The sequence below is a fragment of the Centruroides sculpturatus genome, unplaced genomic scaffold, assembly GCF_000671375.1.
Source record: "Centruroides sculpturatus isolate CEXI.00-Female unplaced genomic scaffold, Cexi_2.0 scaffold94, whole genome shotgun sequence".
Lineage (NCBI taxonomy): Eukaryota > Metazoa > Arthropoda > Arachnida > Scorpiones > Buthidae > Centruroides > Centruroides sculpturatus.
Window position 1 is genome coordinate 918,119 of NW_019384400.1, and position 13,795 is coordinate 931,913.

A 13,795-nucleotide genomic window follows, 5' to 3' on the forward strand; every position below is an offset into this window, starting at 1 on the left:
ATGAATTCCATGTTGTACGAGTCACTTAGATTTTACAAATACGTGTGCCGGGCTGTGAACGGCTCACGTATTTGTAAAATCTAAGTGACTCGTACAACATGGAATTCATATAAAACAGAATAATCAACAGTGTTATAGGGGGGTCGACTGTAATTAAATACTCTTACATAGATTTTACTACGAATTGATTTATAAAAATTTCAATTTGAATCAGTTAAAGATGTAAAGACGATTGATAAGTATCGTTATATAATCAGTTTTTAATATAGTTTCTCATTAATGCTGATCGATTGAAGACATTTGAATTTATATTAATGCAGTTTCATCATTACGATGATGAAACTGCATTGTAACATTAATTACAATACCAAATTTATATACGGTATATTTATTAATTTAGGGATCAGATTTAATGCCATTTAAATTAATGTTAAAGAAAAAATATATATAATAATCATATTTTATACAGTTAAAAAGGGTTGTTTGTTTATTGTAAGCGTTGGCGAAATTCAAAGAAAGTTTCAATTTTCACCGCCGTGGCGCTTACAAAGCATAGTCGACCTTGCAGTTGACCTTCTAGCACCCCGTCTATTTCCTGTCTATTGTTTTTTTTTTCTCCTTACTTCCTCCTCTCCCTTACGCGAGTGGAACATTCCTGAACTGCAGACAGCGCAGCTAAAAGTTGGGGGAGAAACAGGGGAGTGACAGTAGTTTGATCACCGATCCTGCGATGTTTGATCCGACCTTGGATCACGTACTAATGTCGCATACCGCATTCTTGGTTATGTTTTTATTCGAATGCCATAACGTGTGAATTAAGAAAGAGCGCTTACTTTTTTTCTCTCTCTCTCTCTCTCCCCCTTTTTCTTTCCTCTACGTTTAAAAATATTATAATACCTGTTTTCGGATTACTTTTATTCACTTCTTAGAAATTGCCACACCCTGTACGGACGAACTGATATTTTTGCAATTAAATTCTTGAAAATATTGATTTTTTTTTACTTTATTTTCATGATTTATTTCCATTGTAGTGTTCATTTAGCTATAAAGAAATGATTGTTAAAGTAGAGAAGCGCTCTATTAATTAATTAGTTTGATTTGCAAGAAATAAAATAAAAACAGTAGTGAATTTTAAAATATTTGTCTGTTTATTAGTACTTCACGGACTAGTTTTGTCGGCTGTTGCCTGCTAGTCTACTCGTTATTGCCCGAAGCAACGAGCAAAAGCGGACCTCCTACAGAACCAGGCAAGGACGTTCTCCATGGTCATTTGCCAAACATGGCGACTGTCTACGTCGTGCCTTTGTTCTTTCTATTTCTTCAAAGAACCGTGATATCGGCTTCTCATTCATATGATTAGACCTTGAAATTCCTTTCTAACTGCGCTGTATTAATTTATAATATGTCTTGAATATTTATTTACTACGTGTTTGTCTGACAATTACAAGAATTTTCCAGTATATATTAGATTAAACTGGTGTTATTTATTTTATGAATTAGCAAAATTCTTTCTCCGAGCGCTTATCGCTTGCGATAAATCGAATCCTCTTCGATTCGAAGATTCGCCCGCGCCGAATTCGATTTGGGTCCGATTTCTCGGGTTTATAATTGAAAAATTTGAAAAAATTCCCTCCGCTTTTCTTTTAAATATGTTTACCTGTTCTGTTTACGATCATTTCCATTTGCCTTTCAAGGTTTTAATGAATTTGATGTAGAGTGAGGAATGTTGAACGGGTGAAGGTTATGCTCCACCTATCGAAAAGTTCTGTCGAATGATTACCTTGACTTATTTGTAACTAATCAATGAATAATTGTAATACAATGCCGACAGAATGTCGAAATGCGTACCAGATTTACACTTCTATAGCGAAATTAGCAGCCGATTAAAATTGCTACTTGAAAAAATGACAATATGTAAAAAAGAAATAGTAATCAATCATCGAATGAAAATAAATTAGATTTTTATTGACATTGATAAAAAAGAAAAGCTTACTTGTATTATCTCTTTGTCTGTCAATAAGCCCATATTTCTTCTATGAAGTTGCAACAGAATTTTTCAGAATAATTTTAAACTCTTTGCACAAATTTGATCAAAATGGAATAAAAAAATTGTATAAATTCGAATTTAAACAACACAAAATAAAGTTTAATATATTTTTAAAAGGTTTAAATTTATGGTTTTGCTTGATTTTCAGTTCTTTGCGTGACTTAAATTAGCTGCGTTGGTCTGTTCTAATAAAGCGATAAAATCTTACCGTTTAAAATTGAAAATAATAATTCATAAAATAATTTTACTGGCGATATTTTAAAAAACAAAAGATTAAAAATGATGAATGAATCAAGAAAGTTGAATATATCCAAAGGCTCTTTTCTTTAAAGGAAAGACTGTTTAAGATATAAATGATCAAAAAATAACCCGAAATGACCTGAAAAATGAAATAATATGACCTAAAATTTAGAAATATTTATGTAAATAATGTTATTTTGTAGTAGTTTTATCGAGATTAAATATTCTCTGTTCCATTTTTAAATTTCACATGCAAAATTAAATTTTAGATAAAAATTTAAAGTAAATATTCTGTATATTTTGTAAATGTTATGAGTAAAAGTAAATTACATATTTTTCTTCATTTTAATTCTATAAATTAATAAATATTTAATTTAATGATTTATAAATTATCAGGTATATGTTACTATCCTATGAAAGTTTAATAAGGAAAATGCTTTTGACTTTTTAAATTACAAATTACTTTTATTCCTTATTGATCTTTAACAGAGAAAATAGGAAAAGTTTAATCATTTAAGTGAAAGAAATGAGGAAAATCTGATCTTGTAGTATGTATAAGCCTATATATATATATAAGATTTTCTCACGATGGCATTAAAACAATTGGAAAACGTTCTTTATAATCACTTCAATATTTATTGTTGTCCTAGTTAAATTAAATTTTTTTCCTCTGATTTTACTCTTATTGTAATATATAATTGCTGTTTTTCAGGAAAAAGCACTTTTCAAATTACGAAAAATGTATGTAACCTTTGCGGAATTTTTTTTTTATGAAAAATTAAATTCTCCCTGAAAAAATATATTTTTCTTGTTCAAAATGAAGATAATGTTAAATATAATCCCGTTTTGCAAAATGTTGTTTATCGGAAATATGTTCTAGCTTTGCATAATATATTTTAGAGAGAGAGTGTCTAGTTTTTGTGAAGTAAACTATATGCAAAGCCAGAATAATCTTAAGATAAAATAAATTTGCTTAGAAAAATATAATTCATGAATATGCATTTTATTGAAAATACGCTGTGCAAAGCTAGAATACATTTGTATGAAATATATGTTGAAGAGAAGGAATGGAATATATTTTGCGGAGCCGGAATATATTTTTAATGGATTTTATATAGGGAAAATACAGTTGTTATGAAATGAATTATGCAAACTTGGCATTTTGCAAAGAATTTCATGAGAAATATATTTTTCAATTCACAAAATGCATTTTATTATAAATATATTATTTTGTAAAAAGAAATATATCCTCTTGCAAACTACTGAATGGATAAGTTTATTTGAAGATCCAGTAAAAATTTGATATATGTCAAAACATAATGATAATTTTGTATTTGTGTAAAGAAACCTCGAAATTATTATTTATTTTGCTTGTTTATTGATATAAAAATTGATTATAATATTAATTCAGTATAAAAATTTATTGATAGATTTAAATTTCAGAGCAATAAATTTCAATAGTAATAAAATGATACATAATCTGAAGATAATATCTTATGTTTTTTTTATATTTATACATATAATTTTCCTCGATTTAATATGATATCATAATTGGAGGTTAACCGAGATTTACATTTGAATAATTTAATAAAAACATTGAAAAATTCCATTCTGTATTTTTAAAAAAAGTATTGAACTTTTTTCTAAAGTTAACTAACCCCATTGTTTTAGGTAATGTTTAAATGGAATTAATTATAAAACTAGTTCAAAATGTGAGAAAGCTTTCAAGAAACAAAATACATTTAGTTGTTTTATCTAACATTTTAAATATATTAAATTTCCTTTTCATAATGAATATTTATTTTTAACAGATTAATATCAAGTCTAAGCTGAGAATGAGGTGTAGCATTAAAACACTCCAACCAGAAAGTAGACGATATAGTTACTGTTGGACTGAAGAAAGCAGTCGAACAAAACGATATCAAGTTTGTTCTAGTTATGAGACTTATGGTGGTCCTGGACATCCATCAAATTTCTGCATCTTACAATTGTGGTAGTATTGAACTTCTATAGTAAAACAATATAAAGCGAGTGCGTTTAGGAATTTACGACATTATATACAATTCTTTTTGTTTTTTATACATTGTCTTTTTACAAAAAAAAATCACTTTTTTTTTGTGAACTGTGTAAAAATTGTATCTTATGACTATGGAAAGTGTGGTTAGTCCTAAATCATCTGGAAGGCCCATGGATATTCAGGAAGAAGTGTGTGATGCCGAAGTGATGCATGTTGTGAATTTAAAAAAACAGAAAGTAGTTACTGTTAGTAATGAAGAACTAGATCGTGAGAGACCTATGTCGTGGGAGGGCGAACTGTCAGATGATGATGATGATAACAATTCAACTGCTGGACAACCACTCAAGATTGGTAAATCTCCTGATATAAATGGTACCGTTTGTCCCAGGCCTCTACCACCTATACCAGGTAATCCTGGTAGTCCTATGTGTTTAGGAGATAGCGAAGAAAATTATCAAATACCAAAGGTAGGTCACGAATCTCTATGTAAATATTTTGCTTTAAGTACAGTAGTTTTAATTTTTAGTATAATTAGAATCACGTTTCTCTTCGGCGTCGTCATGTTTTGTATCGGGTAATTTTGTATTAACAATAACGAAAACTTAAGGCCAAAAAAATATATTTGTTGCCGACGAGAATGAAATTTACGACCTTCGGGATTCAGGCAGAAACCACTAAAAATTATATCAAAATCAGATTTTTACCTTTGGAACAGTAATTTTGTACTTTAGAAACAGGTTGACAGTAAAACTTTCTTATCATTAATGTATAATAAATGTTTTCCTTTATTTTACCTGTTTTTGTTTTTTCTTTTCTTTCTTTAAATTATGATTATAACAGCTTTTGCACATTAACATATTGTCTACAAGGCAAGAACTTAAAGGTCATCAGCATACAGTATCATTGTGGTATTTCACAATTCTTCAAATATTTTGCAATGTTTTTTTTTATATATTTTTATAGTTCTAGGCATTGAAAAAGATGAAAACAATGTGTTGTTCTTAAAAACAACAAATATTTATATTATTTATTCTGTCATCATTAATGGATAACTATTTTTGTAAAGGTTCAACTGTCCTTTGAAGAATTTAGTTCATTGGTATTATCACTAATTTATTTTTTCTGTAATTAATTATAATTAAATATGAAAATAAGATTGTGCATTAACTGAGAATTAAACAAGTGCATAAACTGAGAATTTTGCAAGAAAATTTATTTTTTTTTTTTGAAGTTGAACCATCCTTTTTTTTTATTAAATTCCAATAATAATGATAAAGAAATCAGTTGTATGATTTTTTTTGAAGTTGATTACATATTGAATTTTAAGAAAAATGATTTTTTAATAATTCGAAAATATAATCTGACGAGTAAATTAAAATTATTACTAAATAATTGAGTAACATTATGATTTTAACCACAATTTTCTGCAATGATTGCGCGCTTCTAGTCGATGTTAATCAGCGAAATGTAAAATTGATTTACTTTCCTATCCCGCTTTGCAAGCCATAAATTAATATTTTTAAATATCAAATGTCTGTTCGTGATTTAGTTGCAGTTTCATTAAATAAATGCAACATAAACTTAAGTTTTAAAATAACGCCAGAGAGTTAATTGCTTGTTGTAGGATAGCTTTTGGAATTTATTACTTTGAAGAATCGCGCAACTTTTCCAAAAGCCTCCATCAAAATTTTATTTTCTAACTTTTTATTAAGAAATTTTCTTTTCAAATTTTTGTAAATAAAGATTATTAAATTTTTTGCAATTAAAAATACAGTTTACCCACGAAATACCTTTAGAAATAAGCTTCAGAAATTAATAAAAAAGGTAGGAAAATTTGTAAGCAGCGCTCGACGTTCGACGTTCACGTTCGAGAGATGAAAACTTCGGCCGCAACCTCGCTAATATCAGCTCCTTAAAATCGGAATATAACCCGCAACCCTTTCAAATTGTTTTTAAACGCAATTTAAATTTCTAGATAATGTTAATGTCTAGAAATATTGCATATAATATTCCAGAATATATTCAACAATAGATATAATCTAGAAATTTCAATTTTATTATATAATACAATGATAGAAAACCAGCAATATTATTAAATCGCTACTAAATTCAGCTTAGTGACAATTGAGAATTGACTCAGGCTCTTAAAACATGACCTCTAGTCGTAAAGAACGTGAAGAGACTCAAGATTCTTGTAATAAGTTAAATTGCAAGTAATAAAATACTAGAGAAAACAAGAAAAATAATTTCGCTTTGTTTACTATAATGATACGACGATTTGATAAATATATATATATATTTATATATTTATTTATTTATTTTCATTGTAAATATTGATAATTAAGTACACAATATTAAATATCTATATATTTTAACAGTTTATTACAATATGTTTACTGTTAATTAAGGTATTTGTAATCGCCGTGTTAATTAAAATGCGTTACAAGATCTCTTAAAGAATAAGTTGTTAAGTCGATTGTTTAACAATTTTTTAACACTTAAATATAGAAAATTGAATCCTGAATTGACTTCAGGATCATATTTTATTGTTTGAAATAAGTAATTAAGTTAATTCTTTTCATTAAATTTTCTAGAAATGTATTCGTGTTTAAATTTATACGATTATATGAGTTAATAGCGAGATTGCGGCCGAAGTTTTCATTTCTAAAACGTAAACGTCGAACGTCGAGCGCTGCTTACAAGATAGCGGCACTCGACGTTCGACGTTCACGTTTTACAGAGGAAAACTTCGGCCGTAACCTCGCTAATATCAGATTATTTTATTATATATTAAGCAAATTTTTTAAAATAAATATATAAATATTGAAATTATATAATTTTTTTTTATGAGAGTTTAAATTAAAATTTTGAAATCGAACCCGGCCTCAGTTGATAGCGACTCGTCGACTTTAAATATTCTGTTACAGCTTATGGAATATTATCATTTCCATAAGCTTTAAGTATAAATATGTTTTCTAAGATTATGTATTAAATAATTATTGCTTATTATGCTAAATTATTATAAGATACTGTTAAGTAACAAATTTTAAACCAGTTGACCTATGTTATAGAATAGGCTATAAACTAGTTGATTTCTTCTTTATATTTAGTGTCTGTAAGCGGTTTTAGTGTTTTATGATTCCTTGAAAGTCGTAAAAAACTGGAGCAATTAATTAGAAATTAAAATATGAACATCATTTATATATGAGACATCCTTAAAAGAAAGAAAAATATATATATATATTCTGAATCAATTTTGACCTTGGAATATATGTAATGTGAAACTTCTAAGATTTGCTTTATAGATTTGACAAAAATTCTAATACTAAACTCTCCTAAATTTATCTGTTGATGTGACAGAATTCCTGTAAAATCTACCATTGATTTGACAGGTTTCTAGTACAGTCGACCCCCATAACACTGTTGATTATTCCGTTTTATACGAATTCCATGTTGTACGAGTCACTTAGATTATACAAATACGTGAGCCGTTCACAGCCCGGCACACGTATTTGTAAAATTTAAGTGACTCGTACAACATGGAATTCGTATAAAACGGAATAATCAACAGTGTTATAGGGGGGTCGACTGTATTAAATTTTTGTGAGGTAGGCCCGTGGATATGATACTGAATTAAAGTTTTTCAATATTTAGACAGGACAAATTTTTAAATCCAGTATATATTACATAATATTTGTAGTTTTTGATATTATATAAAGGCTAATAGAACTATATGTTTATATATAAAAAGAGCAGTTTACAAAAAATATCTTATACACTATCTATATGACTTGAAATANAATAAAGCTGAAAATAGAAACTCTATATTAGGAATTATTTAAAGGTTTATTTCAATTTTAGATTAATATCCGATACATTTATTATATCTAGTTTAAAACCCGATTGAGGTCTTTTTTTAAGTTAATTATAAAACTCATTTTAAAATAATATCATTAAAAAAAAACAGTTGTACTAACGAATAAATAAATATCTCGAGCGTAAAAAAAGGAGTGCACCCATTAAGAAGTAATAAAGAAATTGTAGATAAAAATATTTTTCTATTATTTCGAATTAATAGAGTGGAACAAAATCATTTCCTAGTTACATTCGAAAAATGTTTTAATTTTGACAATAACGAATTAATTTAGCAGTTGGTTCGTTTAACTTTAACCTTTCTTCTTTTATAAAACGCGCGTATCTTCATTTGTTTTTTAATGTATAATGGTTTAGATAATTGACGGAAGATCGACTATCCACAAAACATGTTGCATTTTACGACTCGGAATCTTGCATTTATTGTACCATGGACCAATGTAGTCGTCAGACAAGGACTGATAGAGGACCTTGACTTCCAACCTTGACCTTACTGTTCCGCCTACATGACTGCTTAGAGGTCGGTCACCCTCAGTTGAGAGAAAGTTGTCGTGTAGGAGTCGATACCAAAAATCTCGTTGCATTACTTTTTTAAAAAACATAACACGTTGCTAAATGTATACTTTACGTAGAAATCGTATAATACATAATATATACAGTTTTCCAAAAGAGTTTTGAAGTAATTAAAAAAAGATATCCAAAATGTCGGACGATGGTTAACTAGAATAGATCGATAAATCAGTCAAGTTGGGCTTCACAGTGTAGATGTCTACCATTTAGTGTACAGGTAGAGACCGACTGACTGAGCTTTGGGGTTTTAACTTGGCAGACAAAGAACTAACGGGCCAATGACCGCCTCAACGCTCTCCCTCCGTTGTTTTTTTTTTTTTGTAGTACAGAATAAACCTGTTTCCCTTCCATACTCGTTTCTGTTGCATCCCGTGGTTTTTATCGTCATCGTTTGTAATTATTAGTCTTGCTAGCTTCTTATTTTGCCTGCAAAAACTTTATTTTTTTATTTTTAAATATATTTTGCTTTCTGTTAACAAATACACCGATCGGTCATTCGTTATGAGTTGTATTAGTTTACAGCAATCGATAAATTTACGACCATTATTATTAAAATTGCGTGTCAATTGTGTTTTTGGTTTCATTAATTTTTAAATGCATTCGTTCTTTTCATGCTATACTGAATTAAAATTAATTTTTTTTTGGATGTTTAATTACTCTTAATTGCTTAATTTTTCAATGATAAGTGCTACTTTTGCTCGATTTTATAGTCGTTAATTTTAATTATTTTTGTAAAAATTAATGGAGTTAAGAAAAATTAAGAGAGTTTTCCACTAAAAATGGATTACATATTTATTATTATATTATTACAATATATTGTATTGTTTTAAATTTAAATTGTCTTGTTAAATAAGCTTAAAATTCAAAATTTAAATTATTTTAACATACAAAATATTTCTGATAAAATTGTTTCATAATAGAATTTGGGTTACGAAAATAAAATAAGATGCTGCGCTGTTTATTTTAATTTTATGTATTGTTTAATTATAGTCTTTGCACCAACAGACCACTGCAAATGGCACGTTAACTCAGTGTGTCGTGAATGGTACTTGCAGTCCGTCTACTCATCTTCATCCGGCAATCTCCACTACTTGTTCTACTTCTAATCGTAATGCTCCGGTAACCTACGCCACCGGACAGGGAACGGTTTATGCCAATGATCGCCTTTCTTTGGGTCATCCGCCTCCCTACGGTAAGTAAATATACTACAATACTACTTTTCAATGGCATTGTATATAAAAATTAATTACTATTTAAATAAGTTAAAAGACAATTGAATATCTTATATATCTTATATCTCAAATTTACAGAGTTCTTCATATAAATCTTGAAACTTATCTGGCTCTTTTTCATTCATTGATTTTAATTATGATAATTTTCGGTATTCATTTCATTTATTATTTACAGATTGATTTCTGATAACTTTATTTGTTTAATATAGTGTCGCAAGATAATTTAACTAGGCCTATGACATTTCTTATTTAATTTAATTTTAGACTTAATACATTTCTAAAGCTACTTGTTATGATACAAGAGATACAGAATTTATTTATTTTTAATACGCATGTTGTTAAAAATAAATAAATTATGACGGTTATTACATTTATTAATAATTATCATATTTTCTTAATTAAATTATTTTTTTCTAATTAAAAAAGTTATTTAATGTCTTCTGTTTAATGTAAAAAAAAAGAAACAGTTTCGTTAAACTGAGACGTTTGAAAAGAAAACATTTTAAAAGTTAATAAACAAAAAAGGCTGCATATTAAAAGATTTTGTCAAGGTTTGCTTAGTATCATTAAAAATTGCTTTTGTGCACTGAAATATACAAAAATGTAATGTGGTAGCCTTATTTTAGATATAGTGTATAGTGTTTGTTTGGAGAATTGTTTTACACGTTAATGAACACTGGTTTTATAGTCACTTTTAAACATTTTGTAGAAACTTATCAAATAAAACATGCATAATGGTGCTAACATTTAACAGTAAGTGAAACTGATAATTAGATTAATTGAACTGATTAATGTCAAAATAAATACGTTTACTACTTTCTCAATCAACTTTTCAAGCTAATATTCTTTAGTTGGTGTGATGAGTAACCAACCAAGGGTTGCAAAGTAATTTTCAATCTCTACTTTTAAATTGTTTTCTTGCACTAAATAACTGATGGTAATTAGCTTTCTAACTGTAAAAAATTAGTTTGTTTAGACAAATTTAAAACTTGGATATTATATCATAGTTTTTATAGCATGTTTTGCAAGAAAAAGTTTGCTTAAATTATTTTAATATTTCTATTTATATTATTTTATATTATATTTTACTTTATATCTATTTATATTATACTATTTTATTTATACAGATTGTCTGGTTTGAGTGAGTTTATTTGCAAAGATTTATATTAACATTAGTTTTATAAGAAAAATAAACTACTATGACGATTATCATTGTTAAAAGAGAACTTATCATTGAAATATCAAGATATCAAAATATAAATAAGGAATAATAGAAATTAAAATATTCACGTTTAAAAATGTATTAATTTATATTATGAAATATATATCTTATTTATTGTAGAGAGAAAAATAAAATTACATCTACTATCTACCATCAAATATTTGCTGAAAAGTTATATGGAATGGGTTCTAGAAATTGTTTTTTGATCATTGAAATTGTAAATACTGTATTAATTAAATAAAAGCCGTGAATCGTTGAACATGTAATATTCTAAACATATGTATTATTGGAACAAAAAGAATGTGATGATTTTTAAATTAGTTACTTAGATAGTTAAAAATCCTATTAGTAAACATGTCAAGTGTGTTCCACTAGCTCAGATGGTTAATGTTTGTTATGTAACGAAAGGACATAAGCTAAATTCCATGTAAAATCAAAATGATATTTCTATCTAAGTCTTAATTTTTTCTTTAGAAGAACCTGTCACCTGTATACATTATAATAATTGAACTGTATTAATACTGTAATCAGAAAAAATTTACCAAATATTTTTTAAATACAAAAGCCCTTCAGCTTACAATCACTTTCATAGGTGAACAACATTCTACACTGATTATAACAATATTTAGAATGTTATATTGTGTTCTGTGATAAGGAGGATGGTTTCACAAGAATAACTGCTGATATGATGTAATGTTTTTATGTCATCTACTTCTTTACAATAACATAAATAGTGCAAACTATATCAATAGTCAAGAAAAATATGTTATGAAATACATTGTGACCAACATTAGAATTTATCTATCTTGTATAGTTAAAGCCAAATCTCTTTAGCTTCTAATGCAATTTCATTCTGATGATCAGGTTCTAAATAGTAAATATGAACTTGTACTATCATTATTTATCATAACAATACGTATAATTGAGGTTTATCGAATATTCTCAAAAATCATTAAAACTAAAAACTTTTTTTGTAATATAATGACACAAACTGATACCTACTGATTTAGAATGTTTTTATGTCAAAATATAAACAATGACATTCACAAATTATAAAATGTCAATGTTATTGTTATGGTCCTTGAATCTTGGCACCATTATCAATATATGTTTCTATTAGTGTTTGAAATTCTGTTAATTTTAATTGATTACATTTTTGACCTTCTAGGTCAGCTTAATCCATTAATGGTTGTAAACTGTTATAATAGCCAATATTGAACTCGAAGAGAACAACTAACTTCTCTTCAAGTTCAATATCAGATGTTTTAGAAGTTTAGAACTGTTTTTGGCTGAAGCTGACCTAAAAAGAGTAAAAAATTATACCAATTAAAATTAACAGAATTTGGTTTCCATAATAAGCAATAATAGAAAAATGTATGCCAATATTATATTCTTTCTTTTAATATTCTGAAAAGAAAATAACTTTATGAAATGATTAACTATGATTTATGAAACTGTTTTGTCTTATATTTTTTATCTTTACACTCCAGCATTTAAATAAGACATTTAATCAATGTAGCTAACATTTTCAACTGTATTTAATGGCCATCATCAGGCTATTCAAATAAGAACATGCAAATTGAAACATTTATTTAAAAACATTCTGGAATATAACTGCAATTAATTAAAAATAATATGCTGCACTCTGTACATAAGGATTCTTAAAATGGTAGAAACACATATAAAGTTATAATTTTATAATACAATTGGTATAAAATATTAAAGTACTGTACAGTACATCCAACATGTACACATCATATTGCTACAGGATTTTGTAAAAGGTTTTCCACATGTGCAAGATATCATCCTCATTTTTGCAATTTATGGATTTGTCCTTTAGAGATGACTTAAATCTCTACCACTCCAGGTATTTTAGATTGACTATATCATGAACTGGTTTCAAGATACTAACATTAAAGCTATATCATGCACATGGAAACCTTTTATGAAATCCCATAACATGTGATAAGGCTCATCCCCTTCCATTATCTATTGGATGTACTGTACTTTAATATTTTATATAAATTGTATAATAAAATTATTCCTTTATAAGTGTTCCTACAGTTTTAAAAAATCTCTTATGGAAAGAGTGATGGCATATTCTTTTTAACAATCACAATTATGTTTCAAAATGTTTTTAAATGTGTTCTAATTTGAATGTTTTTATTTAGCCTGATGATAGCTTTTAAATATGGTTTAAAACATTAGTTACGTTGATTAAAATGTCTTGATTAAGTGTTTGAGTGTAAAAGTTTCTTATTTATTTGCTTTTATCAATTCTTCCAGTTAAAGTTTTATTATGATATAGTTTTTATTTTAAGAAACATTTTTCTTCAGTTATATTAAAGAATTTTCTTTGTAATTTTCTTCAATGATATTTTAATAGTTTGATAACTCTTAGAATAATCATACATTTTATATTTTATAAGTAAGTATATTTTCAGCCAATAGCTTAACATTTAATGAAATCATCAAATAATTTGTAAATATAGCTGAAAATTTAATTGAGAAATTCAAAAGAAAGTATATTAAATTAAATATTGAAAACAAGCAAAATTACAAATACAAATTTATTTTACTATATTAGAATGAAA

General features: G+C 27.1%; 1 protein-coding gene across 4 annotated transcripts in view; it reads left to right on the forward strand.

Moving 5' to 3' along the window:
* The window catches only part of LOC111618632 (nuclear hormone receptor FTZ-F1 beta-like), a 56,761-nt gene that overhangs the window by 4,002 nt on the left and 38,964 nt on the right, over window positions 1-13,795 (forward strand). For 3 of the 4 annotated variants that reach the window (XM_023360188.1, XM_023360187.1, XM_023360190.1), the window contains exons 2-3: window positions 4,099-4,771; window positions 9,738-9,939. In XM_023360188.1, coding sequence (XP_023215956.1) covers window positions 4,430-4,771; window positions 9,738-9,939 — 544 coding nt within the window. In that variant the 5' untranslated portion in view covers window positions 4,099-4,429. The remainder of the gene's footprint in view (window positions 1-4,098; window positions 4,772-9,737; window positions 9,940-13,795) is intronic. The other variant, XM_023360189.1, reaches the window with a different exon arrangement.